The sequence below is a fragment of the Staurois parvus genome, unplaced genomic scaffold (genome assembly GCF_062004578.1).
Source record: "Staurois parvus isolate SC_StPar_1 unplaced genomic scaffold, SC_StPar_1.0 ptg000096l, whole genome shotgun sequence".
NCBI lineage: Eukaryota > Metazoa > Chordata > Amphibia > Anura > Ranidae > Staurois > Staurois parvus.
Window position 1 is genome coordinate 419,173 of NW_028317892.1, and position 21,160 is coordinate 440,332.

The 21,160-nt window shown below is 41.6% G+C and overlaps 1 protein-coding gene across 7 annotated transcripts in view; it reads left to right on the forward strand.

Moving 5' to 3' along the window:
• EPS15L1 (epidermal growth factor receptor pathway substrate 15 like 1) overlaps nucleotides 1-21,160 on the forward strand; it is a 252,064-nt gene that overhangs the window by 122,113 nt on the left and 108,791 nt on the right. For all 7 annotated transcript variants that reach the window (XM_089670784.1, XM_089670785.1, XM_089670786.1 and 4 more), the window contains 3 exons: nucleotides 318-479; nucleotides 2,750-2,947; nucleotides 16,166-16,330. In XM_089670784.1, coding sequence (XP_089526910.1) covers nucleotides 318-479; nucleotides 2,750-2,947; nucleotides 16,166-16,330 — 525 coding nt within the window. The remainder of the gene's footprint in view (nucleotides 1-317; nucleotides 480-2,749; nucleotides 2,948-16,165; nucleotides 16,331-21,160) is intronic.

Below are 21,160 nucleotides of genomic sequence, written 5' to 3' on the forward strand. Positions count from 1 at the left end.
GTATATTTTATAAATGTTATATTTAGATACAGATATTCATGGTTTGTATTGTTGCTAGATAAGTTGTGTGATTAACTTTAGAATAATCCATGCTTTGTTGACCTGAATTATCTCACTACATTTAGTTGTTTCCCAAAAGCGTACATCTGCGGTAGGTGTGGTGATTGGAGTTGCTGGCCTAAGAAAACTCTTCGTTACATGTTTATTTGTTTTTCCATGTTTGTTATACTGAAGTAAAGAAATAATTAGTAAATGTGTGAAATACTGATTAATGTACAGAATTATTACAGAATCTGCACTTATATGTATCATTTTAGGAGTTACAGAATGATCTAGACCGGGAAGCGTCAACATTACAGGAACTGGAAGCACAAAAGCAAGATGCACAAGATCGGCTAGATGAAATGGACCAACAGAAAGCTAAATTAAAAGACATGCTGAGTGACGTCAGGCAGAAGTGCCAGGAGGAAGGGCAGATGGTAAGGATGTACTTTTCACAGGCTCTCTGTCATTTCTTCAAGTCCAGCTGGGGTTTGTTATATCACATGTTGGAATCTTGTCTCTCTGGAACTGCAATGGACAAGATTCCCTTACAGTAAATTTGTATTTCCTTCCCCTTGTACAAGGCCACAACAACTCTGCCCTTCTTTACAACTGGACAGTTTATTTCTGGTTATAGAGAATGCATTGGGGCAGTGTGACAGTGTCATTTTTCTTTCTAACTGCCATAAAATAGCTATCATAGGCAGTAATCAAACAGAACAGCAGCTATTAATTTCCCGTGTTAAATATAGGGAGAAAATACTCTTTTTCTGCTCTGGATATGTACAGTGTGTTACCAGTTCCCCCTTTTTTATTTACGAGTTTTAGTTTATTCACCAATATATGTTTTGAAAAAGAGATAGAAGTGGCAAGTAGTAGCTTCAGAAATATGAGAGGAACGTACGCCTAACAGAAGTCCACCACCTGTATTAAACCTTCCCTGGTTCAGGGGATTTTTCAGAAGCACATAATTATGTGACTTTAGCTGCCATGAAAGAAATTTGTTATGCAGAGACAACAGTATATTATAATCATGCAACAGTTTGTTTTTCTTTGTCAGAATAATTTTCTATACTAAGGGCTTGTTCACACCATGGTACAGAGACATCAGTTTTTCTGTACAGGTTCTTCAAGGGCACAAGTAATCAATTGTTCTCTATGTGCCCTATTTACACCACAACACTAGTATCACATGCAGATTTTTTCTGCTCAGCAATTTGCAATGTCTATAAAACTCATTGAAATGCGCATGAAAACTGATGTGAACGGATGTCTCTGCAAGAGAAATCTCTGCATCAGTTTCCATCAGTTTTTCTGCACGTACAGGGGCGGACTGACCATTTGGAAACTCGGGCACTTCCCGAGGGCCTGGGGTCAGTAGGGGGCCCCATGAGATGCCCCTGGTACCTTTTTCATAGGCTTTTTTGAGTTTGGGAAAGGACACAGGGGCCCCATGATCCCCTATTGCCCGGGGGCCCCATGAGTTGTCAGTCCGCCCCTGTGCACGTATGATGTGAACGAGACCAAAAGTTCAGATTGTAATGTCTGGCCTTGTTATATCTTAAATATCCAGTTGTTCTGCAGATTTAGGGTGATCAGAGATATCAGAAATGGTCAGTGCAGACATGAGTGAGTCCACTTAGTAAATCATTCCTATTTCTGTACATCTGACATTAAAAGGTCAAGTAGGTCATTAGAGGTGTAATCCCTTTAACCCCCAAAACCAATTCCTGAAGTTGAAGTTGCCCCCTCTGACCATTGTTTATTATTCCAACATCATGGAAAGAAATTTAAAGGTATGTGTAGATGCTTACCAGTTTAGAAGATTACTTTACTATTATCGATTTAATAAAGTAATACTGTTAGTCACAATGCCCAAGATATTGAAAAATAGATTTTGGGTTGTTACATAACTAATATGTACTTTTTTGGGGGGGGGGGGTATTTTTATTTTGTGTATGCAGTCTATAGACAAAAGATGTAAAAAAATGAGTGCTTTTTTTTCTAGTTTGACCAGATTTTACTACCCTTTTAGTGGCTGAAAGCTGTCTAGTGACAGCACAGCAAGTATATGGTAGAGGGAGCATATACAAATTTGAAGTATGTGCTGCAACTGTCCACTTCTCAGGGCTTTAGCGGCAAATTTTGATAAAGCAGTGTTTTTGTTTTTTTTCATCGTTTGAGGGCAAGTGGGCATGATTAAGAATGATCTATTCATGTGAGCTAAAGGAGGACAAAATGAGAAGCTGTGCAGGAAATTGGTTGCCAGTAGCAGCTATAGAGCTAAAAGACATGGTTTCTTGAGGTACTGTATAGGTAGATATAGCTAAGGACAGTAAGATTGTTAAATCATAACCCAAATTTGTTATCCTAAATTTAACAACAGTATAGATGAGTAGAAGGATTATAGGAAGCACCAGACATGATAAAGGTTATGGAGAAGCACAGCAATCTAAAGTACAGGTATGTAAAATCTTGTACTGATATTTACTCAGCTTTGCATCATCATAAATCAGTGAAGGCAACTCCAAGGTAACCAGATTGACACACATAAATGTATGTACCTTTAGTTTCTGGTCAAATGGTAGCATTATTTATATGTAACCTTTCATTCATGTATTGGGAAATTATGACAAAATAATCATGTTATAAATTTTTCTTGTATATTTGTAATTTATTGCTGCAAATTACTGCTTCTGTCTTGTAGATTTCTTCTCTAAAAGTACAGATTCAGTCCCAGGAGTCGGATGTGCAGGCACAAGAGGAGGAGCTTAATAGAGCCAAATCGGAACTTAACAGATTACAGCAGGAAGAAACTCAACTGGAGCAGAGTATCCAGGCTGGCAAAGTTCAACTGGAGACCATTATTAAGTCATTAAAATCCACACAAGAGGAAATTAACCAGGTACCATTTGTTTTAAGCTGCTTGCTACATATCTCAGCAGACTTGGCCAGCAAATCAAAGGACAGGCACAGCAAACATGCATAGAACATTAAAAAATTACAAAGGTTTCTGTTGAGTTCCAAGATAGTGTGTGAACATATAATATCTAGGATTTATAAGATCTTAACTGAAATGATGGGAGCTGGACCCCTGTCTTTCTTGGAGAAGTGGGAAAGAGAATTGGGTACAAAAATAAATGATCAACAGAAGAGTAAAATGTTTAAGTTAATGCACGGGGTGATGAACATGAATATAGTTGAGATGAATTATAAATGTTTGTCTGGATGGTATTGTACACTGAGTGTGGCACACAAACAGCAAGAAGAAATATCACCATTATGTTGGAGGGGATGTGGGGCAGTAGGGACAATGGCTCACATATGGTGGGATTGTCCAAAAATACAGGTATTTTGGCAAGAAATAATTCAATATATACAGGAGATTTGAAGGACATCTATTCAGAAGCACCCGTGGGTGTGTCTTTTCTATAAAACAGAGATGTCAGTAAAACAATATACAAATGGCATACTAAACCATCTGATTAGTGCGGCAAAAAGTTTAATCCCCAAATTTTGGCAGGTCCAGGACCCTCCAACAGTGAGGGTCTGAATAGATAGAATTAATTATATTAATAGGATGGAGGATCTATGTTATATGGAGGAAGACAAAATGTAAAAATTTAGAAAAGAGTGAAGTAGGTGGTATGATTTTAAAACATGAAAAATATTTGAAAATGAGAGGTGCCCTGGTAGTAGAGTCCGAGAATCAAAATGGTTAAATAGATTTACAGATATGGATAGGTTAACAGGAGGGGAAAGCGATGGTAAGATTGAAATGGACAGGAGGTTTTGTATTTTGAGGGGAGGGGTTTTTTTTGGGGGGGGGGGGGGGAGTGGAATGGTGTTAAAGTGGATGTATATGATGTGACAAAAGATATACGGTTGTTTTGTATTGTATTTTAAAATGAAAATTTAATAAAGGATATTTGGAAAAAAAAAATGACAGATTTAACCCCTAGACGCCAAAGGGTAAAACAAATCTTAAAGCCTAAGCACAATTTTGCAACGTTGACATGTGCCCTGGTAGTAGAGTCGGAGAATCAAAATGGTTAAATAGAGTTAAAGTGGATGTGCTCCCAGCACAAAGACAGGTACGCAAATAAGCGGCCCTACGGAACAAAACCCAGTTCTGTGAGGCCATATATTTTTTTGTGACGTCAGCACAAAGGGGATAAACATTCCCCTTCTTAAAGTTTAACTAAAGGCTTTTGTTTTTGTTATTATAACAAACGTTATACTTACCTGTTACCTGCTCTATGCAATGGTATTGCGTAGAGCAGCCCTGAACCTCCTCTTCTGGGCTCCCCCACTGACAATGTCTTCTGATATTTTTTTTTATTTGTTTTTCCTCCCAGACAGGATTCATTTATTAGAAAAGTATAACAGCAGTACATTACAATTACCAAAAAAAATTATGATTTGGCATGGCAAAGTATAAAGGCATCAGTAGTACAAACAATACACGGTTCCACAAGTCACAGCAGTGATGGAAATAAAATGAAACAATATGAATTCTACAGGAATTATACACTCCCCAGATGAAAAATAGACCACTGTACCAGAAAGATCGTAGGACCCAGGTGGAGGCAGGGGATAAGGGGAGGGAAGTAGGAAAGGTGAAGAAATCAGTGGCAGAAAGGGTGGGAAGAGGAAGGAGAAGAGTATGACTCCCTGTAACACCCGCCCAAGGAAGAAACCCAATCACATATAAGAAAACCACCTACTGAGACATCCAGGGAAACCAGACCTTGTCATACTTCCAAGGGCAACCACGATTAAGATACGTCAACTTGTACATTGGCAAGGCAGCATTGATCATGGACTCCCAGTTGGACAAAGCAGTAGTGGGGGAGCCGTTTACACAAAATTTTTTCTTAGCATAGTATAACAGATAAGACATCTCTGCTTCTGCTCTTCAGTGTCTGCCCCCTTTCGCACCTTGTAGAAGTGACCTAGCGGCTGTGGAGCTGCTCTGATCACTTCTACAAGAAAGTCCATTCGCCAGCTGAAAATTTTGCTACTGGGATCATGGCCAGGGAGCAGTCATGATCCTGGTACCACTATGACCACTGACCATACTGGCCACTTCAACCCAAGAATGTACTGGTACTTCCTATGGGACTGAAGTAGTGTATTTTTCACTCCATAAGACGCACTTTTTTCCCCCCAAAAAAGGGGGGAAAATGTCAGTGCATCTTATGGAGCGGCCACCGACACCGTGTCAGAATACCGGGCCGGCCGCTTAGCGCTTCTCTGCAGCAGGACCTTACCTGTTCCTTTGTCCAGCGCTGTACAGTCTTCCCGCGCCGGCATCTTTAGTGTGGGCACCCGGCTGTGACAGCTGGGTGCCCACTGCGCATGTGCGAGAAGCACTGCACTTTGTGAATGGCCTGGCGTCTTCTGGGACCTGCATGTGCCCACACTAAAGGGAAGACAACTTCACGGAAGTGGGAGCGGGTACCTGCTCCCCCTCCCTCCCTCCCCAAAGGTCCACAGTCTCTGGTCATCCCCTGTACTGTCTGCAGTCTCTTGGTCATCCCCTGTACTGTCTGCAGTCTCTTGGTCATCCCCTGTACTGTCTGCAGTCTCTTGGTCATCCCCTGTACTGTCTGCAGTCTCTTGGTCATCCCCTGTACTGTCTGCAGTCTCTTGGTCATCCCCTGTACTGTCTGCAGTCTCTGGTCATCTCCTGTACTATGTCCTCATCTCTGGTCATCTGTACTTTGTCCGCAGTCTCTGATCATCCCCTATACTATGTCCGCAGTCTCTGGTCATCCCCTCTACTGTCTGCAGTCTCTGGTCATCCCCTGTACTGTCTGCAGTCTCTGGTCATCCCCTGTACTGTCTGCAGTCTCTGGTCATCCCCTGTACTGTCTGCAGTCTCTGGTCATCCCCTGTACTGTCTGCAGTCTCTGGTCATCCCCTGTACTGTCTGCAGTCTCTGGTCATCCCCTGTACTGTCTGCAGTCTCTTGGTCATCCCCTGTACTGTCTGCAGTCTCTTGGTCATCTCCTGTACTATGTCCTCATCTCTGGTCATCTGTACTTTGTCCGCAGTCTCTGATCATCCCCTATACTATGTCCGCAGTCTCTGGTCATCCCCTCTACTGTCTGCAGTCACTGGTCATCTCCTGTACTATGTCCGCAGTCTCTGGTCATCTCCTGTACTATGTCCGCAGTCTCTGGTCATCTCCTGTACTATGTCCGCAGTCTCTGGTCATCTCCTGTACTGTGTCCGCAGTCTCTGGTCATCTCCTGTACTGTGTCCGCAGTCTCTGGTCATCTCCTGTACTGTGTCCGCAGTCTCTGGTCATCTCCTGTACTGTGTCCGCAGTCTCTGGTCATCCCCTGTACTGTGTCCGCAGTCTCTGGTCATCCCCTGTACTGTGTCCGCAGTCTCTGGTCATCCCCTGTACTGTGTCCGCAGTCTCTGGTCATCCCCTGTACTGTGTCCGCAGTCTCTGGTCATCCCCTGTACTGTGTCCGCAGTCTCTGGTCATCCCCTGTACTGTGTCCGCAGTCTCTGGTCATCCCCTGTACTGTGTCCGCAGTCTCTGGTCATCCCCTGTACTGTGTCCGCAGTCTCTGGTCATCCCCTGTACTGTGTCCGCAGTCTCTGGTCATCCCCTTCTTTTTGGCTCCTCTTTTTGTATTTTCAGGGTTATCTGTAAATCCCCTTCTAGCTGGCTCGCGATCTTTTCTGGACATTAATAATGAAAATTTTGTAGATCAACTCCTATCATACTGATTAGTGGTTCCAAATTAATAACTACTGCAGTAGGGAACAGACACAAAAAGATACACTCAACATCTTTCCAAATCACTGTCCTGTTTATTTGGCACATTTGAAGTTATTTTTATATACATGGCTATGTAGGTATCACAATAATATTACAATTGTACTTGTATGGTAACAAGGGGCGTTACATAGGCAGACTAATTTCTAATCAGGATTTGAAGGAATGCAAACGTAATCAAAACATTATTAGTGCTGTGTGCACAATGAGTGCAGTGTGCTATACATAGGCAAATTATAAAAAATAAAATACAATTTTATACAGAATTTACACATTTCCTTTACAATTACCAAGCTAGGTGTGTGTACCTAAAAACATGCTGGTAGATATCATTAGTAGAATCCATGGACTGTAAATCTATTCTATCCAGCATCTGTAAAAATAAAAAAATGAAAACTCAGTTTTGGGTGGGCAGAATGTTTAACTTGTTCAGTTTTATCCACACTAGTTTTCCTTTCATGGATTTCTCAGATCTCTTACAGTTGAAAATGTACATCACTGGGATGGGTCTTTTTGGAACTTCCACAGAAAAAGCGACAAAAAATATTATCCCTTAAGATTTTTTTCAATGTGATTGCTGTTTTCCGCACTTTTCCTGTTCCGCATGAATGAGGACATTATCAGATTCAATGAGGCCTTCATGCAGTTGAAAATTTACAGTGTGTACTATGAAATATGTTAATGGATTGGAACTCATCATATTTTATTTAATGAAGGGGACAAATTAATATGGACTTTCTACATTCTAGCACAGAGGAAGGCAGGCAGTGTAAAATTTAGTTCCACCTTTTGCAGTCAAAATGTGGAACTACACTTGTGTTATGTGTTCCTATTAACTACCTGCCGACCGCAGATAGCCGAATGACGGCTGCACTGCGGCCGGCCAGTTCTGGGTGGACGTCATATGACGTCCTCCCAGAACGCGCTCTCCTGCGCGCCCCCGGCGATCTCCGTGATCGCTGTGTCCTACGGACACAGCTGATCACGTGATGTGGTAAAAGGCCAATCACAGCGGCCTTTTAGCACGTGATCAGCGGTGTCCAATGACACGCTGATCAGAGGGAAATGCAAGTGCCGGTTCTCGGCTGCACTTTCCTCACGCTGTCAGATCGTGAGGAAAGTACTGCCGAGAACCGGCAGTTGTCAGAGCGGGGATCGGCACCGATCATCAGGGCACTGATGATCAGTGCCCTGATGATCGGTGCCCAGCAGTGCCACCCGCAAGTTCCGCCCACCTGTGCCCAGCAGTGCGCCCACTAGCTCCGCCCACCTGTGCCCAGCAGTGCACCCACCTGTGCCACTCTGCAGTGTCACACACCTGTGCCCAGCAGTGCCACCCACCAGTGCCCGCCCACCAGTGCCCGCCCACCAGTGCCACCCAGCAGTGCTGCCAGTCAGTGCCACCAGTCAGTGCCCAGGGGTTGTGCCAGTCAGTGCCGCCAGTCAGTGCCCAGCAGTGATGCCAGTCAGTGCCGTCTATCAGTACCCATCATCAGTGTCACCTATCAGTGCCGCCTATCAGTGCTGCATATTAGTGCCGCCTATCCGTGACACCTCATTAGTGCTGTCTATCAGTGCCGCCTATCCGTGCCACCTCATTAGTACTGCCTATCAGTGCCCTTTAGTGCTGCCTATCAGTGCCCATCAGTGCCGCCTATCAGTGCCCATCAGTGCTGCCTCATCAACGCACATCCGTGAAGGAGAAAAAATACCTGTTTGAAAAATTTTATAATAGAAACAAAGAAACTTTTTTTTTTTTTTTTCAAATTTTTTGCACTTTTTTTATTTATAGCGCAAAAAGTAAAGCGCCCAGTGGCGATTAAATACCACTAAAAGAAAGCTCTATTTGTGAGAAAAAAATGATCAAAATTTCATATGGGTACAATGTTGCATGACCGCGCAATTGTCAATCAAAGTGCGGCAGCGCTGAAAGCTGAAAATTGGCCTGGTAAATAAGGGGGTATAAGTGCCTGGTAGGCAAGTGGTTAATACAGCACACCTTAAAATAATTTTGAAGAATTGCCTAACTATCCAGTTGTTTCTTTGGAGCAGGACTATGCACAGAACTCTATAGGCAGCCTATGAATAACTTGCATTGTGCTTATTTAGAGACACTTCAGGGATATATTGTACTAAAAGAGAATTAAAATACCGTATTTTCCGGCGTATAAGACGACTGGGTGTATAAGACGACCCCCTAATTTTCCAGTTAAAACATAGGTTTTGGGCTATACTCATCGTATAAGACTACCCCCCTTCCGAGGCAACACCATTTAAAAAATCAGATTTTTTAATTGAAATGGTTATGACTTACGGGTACTTAAAATCCTTCAAAATCCTCATGTTCATCCTCTGACATCATAAGTTCATGAATGACATCTTGTGATACATTTGTAAGACAGTTATCATATGGATCAAATTCCAAATCAGATGGTTACCGCTGGATGTGCGGTAATACGGTAGCTTCGGCTATATACAGCCCGCTGGATGTGCAGTAATATACATACAGTATACCGTGCTGAGCCAAGCTGGCTCAAAACAAAAGTCCCTATGACAGATGAATCTGTCAGCCTGCTGGATGTGTGGTTTATACAGTATACTGAGCCAAGCTGTTTCAAAACGTACCGGTACGTCCCTACGGTAATAAGACCGCTGGATGTGTGTATGTACAGTAACTGAGGCTACATACAGTATACGCTGGGCCAATTATGGCAAGCGATGTATTCTACTAATGAATACAAAGTCTACTCGGATTGGCTGAGGTTGTGACATCATCATCCCACCTCTCTGACTCAGCCAATCCGAGCAGGCTTTGTATTCATTAGTAGAATACATCACTCGCCGTAATTGGCCCAGTGTATACTGTATGTAGCCGCAGCTACCGTACATACACGTACCCAGCAGGCTGATTACAGTAGGGACGTACTGGTATGTTTTGAAACCGCTTGGCTCAGCGCAGTATACTGTATATACAGCACATCCAGCGGGCTGACAGATTAATCTGTCACAGGGACATTTGTTTTGAGCCAGCTTGGCTCAGCACGGTATACTGTATGTACAGTATTACCACACATCCAGCCAGCTTGACCCTAACAAACTCAAGGTTCATATTTTATACCCTGCGTATAAGACGACCCCCAATTTTTGGGGTATATTTTTAAGTATAAAAAGTAGTCTTCTACGCCAGAAATTACTGTATATACAGAACCCATGCCTTGCTATCTTTAACTCTTTAGTAGGACAGGTGGTGTCCATAATTAGTTTACAACTGATAATGACGATCAACCAGCAAAATACACACAGGGTTAATTATGGAAAACACACCTACCCAGCCCCCTCATAAACTGTACAATTATTTTTTAAATTTTAAAGTTTCAGATTACAGCATGTAAAAAGGTAAGCCGCAATTTTGAATATTTTTTTGTGTGGTGCGAATGGGAGCAGGTGGAAAAAAATTAGCATTTATTATTTTTATCTGCAGTAGCCTGTAAAGTATTGCACCAGCGATCAGCAGATCTGTCAGTATATCTGCTTGCCTGTACAGGATGTATGGGCAAGCAGATATACTGACAGAAAGATTCAATGAACTACCAGAGCGCTCATTGAGAACTCCAAGCCAACAGCCGCTAAGGCTGTCGGGAGTTGCAGTTCATTCATTCACAGAATTCTGTGAATGAATGACATGGCAGTGTGGGTGGAGCCCCACATGGCCGCGCTATTGTCAAATCTGACAGTACGGGGAACTGCTCCCCGTACTTCTGTCCGAGGAAAGGGGGGGGGGCAGCAGGCGGCTGCTGCAGGCATTGGGAACATGTAACCTGTTCCCAAAACTGAACTTATCCTTTAGTCCTCATGCACACTGGACATTTTTACAGCTGCTGTTTTTGGCTTTTGACATTTTTTTCTACAGCCGATAAACTCCCCCAGCATGTTATCCTATGTGTTCATGCACACATAGACTGTAATCAGCATTTTTTGGCTGGAAAAACCCCCCAGAACTAGTGGGTTTCTAGAAGAGTTTTTTTAGCTGAATAACGTGGCTAAACATGGTAAATCGCGGCAAACTGGCATTTTTGGACATTTTTTTTAACCCTAAAAAAGCTAAAAACCACAAATGCAAAATACCGCTACCAGTGTTATTAAAACGCCCAGTGTGTATGGAGCCTTAAAGTAGGTGTTGCTCCAATTTGGATGCAGAAGTGGAGATCAGTTTTTTAAGTGAATATAAAGGCAAAAGGTTTTTACCTTAATGCATTTCCTACATTAAGGTAAAAAACCTTTCAATAGCTGCTCCCACAAAAGGAGGTTCAGGGCCGCTTTGTGTAAAACCATTGCACAGAGCAGGTAAGGAATATGTTTGTTACTTTTAAGAGAACAAAAAAGGGATTACAACCGCTTTAAGAAGCTATGGAGTATAAGTATTTATAGATATTAATTGGGAAGTCTTGAAACTTAACTCTAGCCTCATCTTCACTCTTACACAGCTGTACAGGCTCCTCTCCTGTACTGAAATTGCTGACTCTGATTTCTCTTTGAGCTTTTTTCATTTAGGCTGCTTTCACGCTGGCATGGTTCCTACATGCACGACAAAACACCCAAAAATTAGCATTTTGCCGCACATTTCAGAAATGCTCTGCAAATGTGCTGCAATTGCGGGTTGCGCATGCGGTGTCATTAATTGTTAAGAACACCCTAAGTGTGGGTAGCAGACATGCGTTTTGATGCGCAACAAAACATGCTATAACATTCCAAAATGTCCAATGAATAAACACCTGGCGCTTCACAATCGAAAGTTAATGAGCAACCCTAGGTGCAATGTGTGTGAAAAATCGGCAAAAAAAAAAACACAAGCAAGAGCGCATGTTCCTGCTACACTTAGGTGTGAATGAAGCCTAAAACTTGCAACAAATCCTATAGAGCCCGCCTCATTGCCTGGCTGGAGGATGTCCAGCCCCATCTAGCTGTTTCCTCCCCAGTCTGCCTGCCTCTTTCATTCATTGAATTTCAGTTCTTTCAATCATGAAGGCTCAGCATCACATGTGGTTATTAGTTAGGGCAGTCTGCCTGCAAGTGGTGCATAGAAGTTTCCTCTCCAATAACACCCACCTATCAATGCATTATTGATATTTGCACAACTTCCTTGCAAGAGCCAGCCAACTGGAGAGTACTGAGGCATGGAGGTCTCTTGATTTTAGGCAGCTGTGTACAGCACCCTGCCAGCCTCTTCCATCAGCAATGATCTGCCTGCATAAGGAAGCAGAGACCCAGCAATGATGTCACTGGGTCTAAAATAAAGCATGAAAGAAAACATATAATTAAAACCTCCTGCGCTTCAGATGAATAAAAAACTTAAGCAGCCAGCACCCTCTTTAAACCAAAAAGTGTATAAGTGAAAATTAAAAAATGGTGCAGCGCTAAACAGATGCCATTATATAAATGAACATAAGCCTAAACTGATACATAAAATTATATATATAACACAAATAAACATGCATGCAAGGATGAACCCCCTGCCGGTCCCCTATGGGGAAAAAACGTGACCATATATCTATGATGGTTTGTACATATAATCATGCAAAGGGATAAAACACTGCAGCAAGTGATAAAGTGAATAAATACAGTCCACTTCAAACAAAACTGTGATTCTTTATAAAACGTGAGAGTGCCACTGGTGCCACAATCCTATAATGGTCTAAGTGCCTCCTCACCTCCCCGCACTGACCGCAAGGGCCAATACGCCTTTGTAACATATAGGGTATAACCCTCAGATGTCAACCGGTCTCAGGTCCACAGTAGATTCCACCTCAAATGCTGTATTCCAAAACCACCTCCAGCCGCTGTTAATGGTGGTAGTATACCACCAGATGATGCTCAGAGACACAAAAAAAACTTCCCATAGCGTGATACTGTAATTTTATTGTAAAATATAGATACAAAAAATGCCCACTCACATTTCTGCAATGGTTTTAAAACATGTAGCAAGTCCTCATGTTGTCCTAGTACTGCGGGTGTACCTGGAGTCCCAATATGGCGCGTACGTCGGAAGTGACATCACCGCGTACCGGAAGTGTCGTCAGGGCGTGCCAACGCGTTGCGTCACGGGTACACGTGACTTCATCAGGACTTTGGGGGGGGGGGGGGGCCGAACTTCCACATCAGTTCGGCTCAGCGAACTGAGCGGAAGTGGGAGTGGGTACCTGTCAAAACCAGGTACCTGCTCCCCCCAAAAGCTGCCAAATGTGGCAGGGGAGGAGGAGGCAGATAAGCAGAGCTTCCGCTTTTGGGTGGAACTCCGCTTTAACAAAATATATGCAACTTCCTGATTTTCCCGCCTTTAAAACAACAGCAGAAAATAACACGTATTCTCTCTGTGATTCTTCCAGGTAAAATTGCATAATATTTAATGTAGGGTTCATTCTCACCAGACAGTTGCGCTGATTAAATGGCTGCAAGTGTGTGCTGGCAGGAACAGTGTCAGTGGCTGATCCTAGTGCATCACACTGTTACTTCTATATTTTTTATTGCCATCTGTGTCCCTTTGAGGAGATTTACCTTCATGTCCTGTCCTATAGCGAAAACAGGAAGTGAGAGGAAATCTTTGCAAATTAAAAGGATCCCTTGGGGACCTCGAGGTCACCAGAACTAGTGTCCCCATTGGAAGATTTCCCCTTTTATTACTTTCTGGAGACAGCCCAAAATTCGGGATTTTCTTTTACTTTCAATGATAATGGTGAAAAGGACAAATAGAGGGTAAATCTCCTAATGGGGACACAGACAACAATAAAACTTGACAGGTGTTCTAATCCATCTCTACTCCATCTCAGACCTATGTGCCAGTGCAGCATGTTACCCCAAGTTCACACATGAGCGTTTTCTGCAGCGTTTTGCAGAAGCACAGTACAGTCCATTTAACATGATTTCCTAGGTTTACATCTCTGCATTTTCACCTGGTGTGTGTTTTGCAAAGGGTTAGAGACTTTTTTGAACGCAAAACATTGCATTTTTGGTTCTAAAGATTTCAATGAGAACGTTGCAGAAAAGCTGCTTTTTTTGCTGTATTTTTATGAGTTTTGCATTTCAAATCTCCCTAGCAACAAGAAAAATATTTAAAAAAAAAATGCAAAACGCGTAAAAAACGCAAGTGTAAAAATGCAACACAAAACACGATGCAGAAACGCATCAAACGCAACCTGCATAGGTGTGAACCTAGACTAAGTCCTAGAAAATAATGCAGTCCACATCATAAACTTTGTGAATGTTCAACTTAAACTGATATTTTTTTTTTCCATTAGCTGGGCTATATGTAAAGAATAGATCCTAGTGGGCTAAGAAAGGCTTCTTTAAAGGTTTATTTAGTGATTTTCAGGTTATTAGCACGACAGCCAGGGAATTAGCATTTTCAGAAGGCGATTGGCAACAGTAGATTATTTATTTTATGAAAAGTTTCCTTTCACATGCAGAGGTTTGAAATAATGTAGATATATCTTGTAAAAAGTTCAGGAGCGTCTTTAGACACTTCTGTCTCCCCAGCCGCAAATGCCACCTGCACGTTTATATTTACTTGAGTCTTAATTCAGAGTATCTGTTGTTTTTAACCTTTCAAGTCACTATGTGTCTTTAAGGATGTGGTTTGTCTGGGTTTCATCCTCCTCATCTTATCCTTTTGATGCAACACATTATTACATTTTGCTTTTCTTTCTGTAATTGTCAAAAATGTAAATGCCATCAATAAAGCTGAACTCCCTGTATAATCCTTATTGCATAGTTATATTGGTCCAGCTGGACACAATGTAATAGTATGTTCACATCAGCCACTGTGTTACAATGCAGCAGTTGGTGTGCAGTGTGATCCAGCCAGATCAGCATAGTGCTGATGCGCCATTCTCAGTGCATCGCACTTTTGTTTTTTTTTTCCCATGAAATTTCACAGTCAGTTTAATAAACATCAGTTGGCCACCTTGTGATGCGAGGTAATGTATTGCCTTGCACAGCGCTGCACTGAAAAATGTGTAATGAACGTAGTACTTTTTTTCCACAATGGAATTGCCCGTACTGCCACCATTCACAGAACGCCTTTTTTTCAATGAGTAAATGGCTATTTGCATAAGAACAAGGTAGTTGTCTGACTGGACAAGGTGGTTTCTAGATTGTAAGCTCGAAAGAGCAGGGCCCTCGATCCCCTCATGTTTTGCATTGTATTGGTATTGTTCTGTCACATGTTCTGTCCCCCTTTGTAATGTACAGCGCTGAGTGAACTATTGGCGCTTTATAAATACTGTATAATAATAATAATAATAATAAGGGGAGGTTATGTCATGATCATGAAGGCGGCACAGGCAGCATGAGTGACCCCCTGTGGTCATTGTGCATATAGGGTAAGCTGTTCTGCACAGGGCCAAGTGGATTGCAGCTGTCACTGTGGTAGCACCGACGTCTATAGTGATTGTCAGCTTTCCCAGTGGACCTCAGGTATGAGATATGCATACTTGTATTGGCCCAAACTGGACCATTGTAAGTATGCAATAAAAATCATATCTAGAGTTTGGCTTTAAAGTGTTGAAGTGAACATGTGATGTTTAAAAAGGACAGCCATCAGGATTATCCATGTTAATATTTTGTGTATTTCACATTCATATTTCCTGTGCTTTTCAAAAGTTTGATACCTGCTCTAAAATTTAGTCTGTAACTTCATCTTGGGTGTCCAAGGGCCTCATGCAAAGTCCCTCCTTTCCCCTGCTGATGCTAACCTGGCATAGTGGTTCATGTATTCTTGTTTAATGGAATATAGGATGTGTGAGATGTCCAGCAGGTCAGAGTATCCTTTTTTTATTAAAATCTAAATGTCATCTAAATAAAGTTAGATACATTCCAAAGTGTGCAAAAAGTTAAGATAAAACTCATAGTGCAGTCAAATTGGTCCCTAGAACCAACCAAAAACTCCAAAAAACAGGCAACAGGTTGCAGAGTTTGACCACTAGGCTCAGTGTGAGAGCAGTAGTCTCTCTGCAGTGGTTCAACATGCACCCCTCAGAGTCAGAGCTCTGCCATCAGCAAAGCTCATTCTCCTTGCAGATTTCTAGTTGGGACTGTTGGAGATCTGTTGGACCACTCCAGAGACCATTGCTTTCATACAGCATTGTGGTTGGACTGCTACCTGTACCTTGGATTTTGGGTTGTGGGGAAAGTTGATTACTACTTACAGTAGAAAACCTATAATTAACCTTTTGCTCAGAGTGGTTTTATGTAGTAGCATTTACTGCACATTGCTTGTTTAGAAGTATTAGTAAACAAATTAAACTGTAAAACTGCTTCTCTTTAATTCAGGCTCGAAGTAAATTATCACAGCTCCAGGAGAGTCAACAAGAAATGAACAAAAGCATTGAGCAATATAACAATGCTCTCAATGGAGATCATGGGGGCAGTCTGAATAATCTTGCAGATGCCGAGACATTTTCCTCAAGAGAGAGGCTGGACCTTTCCACATCAGCGGTGAGAAACAGAACTGGTTCAGGCCCTAAAGAAAGTGGTTCCTGGTAACAAACATTTTGTAATGGTTTGCCCGTTGGCTGAGTAGTTTGTTTTATTTTTCTTGCGTTGTAATTGATACTTTTTGGTGCTTACCAATTCTCCACCTCTTTAGATTTAGAAAATAAATGATCATTTACATTTAAAATGGTTATATATAAGATTAAAATGTTGCTTACCCCATGACCCTGCATTCACTATATCCGGGCTTTCACAAAACACAGAACATGGAAGTGCACTTATTTTAGTAAATATAAACGGCTAAATTCCTTTTCTCATTAGCAGTTAGAGCAGTCTTGTGACTACTATCAATGTCCAGCCGCGCACTGGTTATTCTTGTTGGAGGAGTTTTCATTCTCCTCTGACTGTCCTGTGAGGCTGCATAACCCCAGACCCTCTGTCTGGACAGTGGTGATTGACCCTGTGCTGCTCACATGCACCCTCCCATTGAAAAAAAAAAACACTCTAGCAATACACACCAAACACAGCATGTGCAAACTTACCACTGTTGCTCTAACTATAAAAGATGGATTGGGGACAGCAAAAAAAAGATGAGGATCAGAAAAGACAGGATCAAACAGAACAGCCTTTTCACACAATGCAGATGATTAACCCTTTAGGTTGCACAGTGAGTATAACAATGCTTTTACTGCATATACAGACCTACTGTTGTGGGTTTAGTAACACTTTAATATACTTGCGTCACTTGGAACTATTGTATATGCAGTTATTTGGCATATTGTGTTACAGAGACTTCTAACTTATCCACATTGCCTCAAAGCTTTAGTTTGAATGGCTTCGGCCTCATTCACACTGCCACTCCTGTGTTTGGCTTTAAAGCATGGTTAGCCATCTTTACATCTATTTTTATGCATTTAGTATGTCTAATCGGATGCACAGGATTCTATTTTCTCTAAAGACAGGTAAACATCCAGTGTGAATGACATCATTTAAATATTATTGCATGCATTTTTATGTGTTTCCAAATGTCTCCTAAAAGCAGGTTTGACAGTGCCAGTGTGAATGAAACCTTAAGCTTATTACTTCTGCAGTAATTTAGCATATATGGTATCCACACATAAATATATATGCACCAGTAAACATATATATGTATACAAATTAAATGTAAGCAAAAGCCTTTTTAAATAGTACAGATGTATTCAAAGTATTGCAAACATTATAAGTCCTCATGCACACTGGACGTTATTACAGCTGCTGTTTTTGGCTTTTTGGCGTTTTTTTCTGCAGCCAGTAAACTACCCAGCATGTTAACCTATTGTCCATGCACACATATATAGAAAAAGAGGGGGGGGGGGGGGATAACCGGGACACTGCCAGCTATGGACTATAGTGAGAATACCTAGGAAAAAGGGGGGTCACAATTATGTAATGAACTAAATACTGGCCTCAATATAAATAGAAAATATGCCGACTCACATGGAGATAGCCATGTGGTGTCCTCAGGACCCAAACATAACTGAGGGAAACAAAAAGGGGAAACAATGACAGAGGCACAAGATGCCTAAGTCAAGCGGGTCCACAAGAGGTCAAACTGCGGCTTGTAATAAGAAAAATGTATAAATCTTTAATTGCAGTAAGAACACGAATCAATACACATGGTAAAACAAAAACAATGATGAAAGGAGAGAACCTCACCACTACCAAAGAGAAAAATAGAAGAGAATGCGATGGTTGTCCGGGGTGACGCCAGGCATGCTATAGTCCCAGCACCAAAAAAGGGTTATTGAAAATCCAGATAAAATGGGTGTAAGATGTGGGAATAGGAGGAATAGTGCCAGAGAAAACTATGGAATAGAAATCTAGGTCATAAAGTAAATTTAAAACATAGTCCACTTATTAAGTGTTCTTGCATGGCAAGACCACTTACTGTCATCTCACATATATATTCTAATTACTATAGCCAAATTTACCACCCTAACTCCTCCCACAGTTTTTACACTACATATACCGTAATATACCAAAACGTGTGGATTGTTCTCGATTGGTGTGCTATTACTTTGTGGAACGGTTCGCCGAATGGTTCACGAAATATCAGCGTTTTTGTGGTGAAATTGGTCCCATAGGAATGAATGGCGGAATGTTCAAAACTAGAGTGGGAGCAGAAAAATCAGGACATGATTTCTAAACTGCCATCACTCCCTCATTTTCAAGCTCACCTACACAAATCTTATATGAAAACGTTCAGCTATCCCTGCTGCCACTACAAATGTCCACGGCTAAGCCATAGTCCTGATAGTTTTCACAATATGACCATTTGTTTGCAACTCACCCCGCCCATTGACATTCATTGAAACTCCACTCTAGCCACCTCAAATTTGAAGGGCAATATCTAAACTGCAACTGTGCCTTCATTTTTAATATTTCAGAGACATACTATGCATCAAAATGTAGGTCTGGGTCTTGTGATTCTCACAATATAAAGCTCTTCTGTGTAGGATTTATAATTTTTAAACTACAACCGTTTGAAGATGGCAACCGCCAGTGAAGTGAGCAAGTTGGAGCAGTTTGTTTTTAACCGCTCTTCTCTGTCCTTGCTGTAGAGTGTGTTGCCATAGGAACCCAGGTGTGTGAGCAGGCAGCAGAGTGACAAAAGCTAGAGTGTGAGTTGTAGACTACTGGTGGAGGCAAGAAAACACATTTCCCCAGAAATTGTAGCTTTTCTAGTTTTCTAAACAGTTATCTAGATATCACATGAAAAGTTGATGGATAGTAAATATGATAATGATAACTAGAAAAGCTACAATTTCTGGGGAAATGTGTTTTCTTGCCTCCACCAGTAGTCTACAACTCACACTCTAGCTTTTGTCACTCTGCTGCCTGCTCACACACCTGGGTTCCTATGGCAACTCACTCTACAGCAAGGGCAGAGAAGAGCAGTTAAAAACAAACTGCTCCAACTTGCTCACTTCACTGGCGGTTGCCATTTTCAAACGGTTGTAGTTTAAAAATTATAAATCCTACACCAAAGAGCTTTATATTGGGATAATTACAAGACCCAGGCCTACATTTTGATGCATAGTATGTCTCTGAAATATTAAAAATGAAGGCACAGTTGCAGTTTAAATATTAAATATTGATGTAGCGCTATAATATTTTGCATATGATACACAATCGATATCTATTAAACACAAATATACATCCCAATTCAGTAAGGTGGATTTCAATAGTGAAAAACAGTGCACTCTGTGTCAAACAACCTACTCCATCGTGGCACACAGTGATTCCCTCTGTGGAGTATGGATCAACACTCCTCGGTGGTTCTAGTAGCAGGATAAATAGTATAGTCCACAGTATTCAGTGTAGATATATAGACACACATTAGATGAAAACACATGCTCCTGTGCCAGTGCAAGTGGTAGGTGACAATCCTTATGTGGCTAGCATGCCCGCTCACCTTCCCCCTGAGACCCACAGGGGCCAAAAAGCCTTACGGGTCACACCTGGACCCTGCACGCTTCCTCTGGGTGAAAGGTACTCCACACTCTCCAATGCTCTCTCCTTCACCATCTGCTGTTCCCCCTGGACAGGTACTGCTGTATATATGCTTTAAAACTCATGGGGTGATGATAGTCATGGAAAAAAAGCACAAAGATCCTCCATAGTGCAAAACTGTATAAAACATTTATTCTGAATAAAACCTCCAAGTAACAACTCACATTTAAGCAGAAACAGGGCTTGTGACACCTCACATGGGTGTACTGAGGCACTCTGGTGTAGCAATATGGCGCCAAACCGGAAGTGCGTCACTACGTCACATCTACACGGTACGCCACGCCCCTCGTAGCTTCATCAGGATCCTGTTGTGCTGTCGTCACCTGGAAGTGACATTAAGCTTTTCGCCCACCGAGTCACTTGGGCTTCTTCAGATGATCGTCAGCCATATTTTCGGAGTCTTTTATATCAGAAGATAGATTCATTCTAACCAATAGTAGAATCGTAACAGATAATTACTAATGATTGGCATAAAAATCAACCAATGACATTCAGATGGGAGTGTTTTACACCAAGGTGAATTATAAAACAATTTAGCAGGGGACAGAAAACGTCTATTTTAATCCCATACATCCACAACAAATTAGATGATCAAAGTTGGAAAGATATGTATCTCCAATATGTTAAAAAGAGAGAAGTAATATGTAGGGATGTATAGGATAAGACACACACAGTAATAGTGACAAATTCCATGAAAAACTTGAAAAGCAATATGAATAATTGTACTAAAGAGACTTACAAAATTGCAAATTTACAAATTGCTCAAAAAATACTCCAGAAATCCACATAAAAAAAACAAAATGTTTTTTTTTTTTTTTTTTTATTTCTATTCTATAGTTTTCTCTGGCACTATTCCTCCTATTCCCACATCTTACACCCATTTTATCTGGGTTTTCAATAACCTTTTTTTGGTGCTGGAACGAACTATAGCATGTGTGGCGTCACCCCGGACAACCATTGCATTCTCTTCTATTTTTCTCTTTGGAAGTGGTGAGGCTCTCTCCTTTCATCATTGTTTTGTTTTACCATGTGTATTGATTCGTGTTCTTACTGCAATTAAAGATTTATACATTTTTCTTATTACAAGCTGCAGTTTGACCTCTTTTGGACTCGATTGACTTAGGCATCTTGTGCCTCTGTCATTGTTTCCTCTTTTTGTTTCCCTCCATGCACACATAGGCTTTAATCAGTGTTTTTTGGCTAGAACCCCCCCCCCCCCCCCAGAACTAGTGGGTTTCTAGAGTTTTTTAGCTGTAAAAATGCAGCAAACTGGCATTTTTG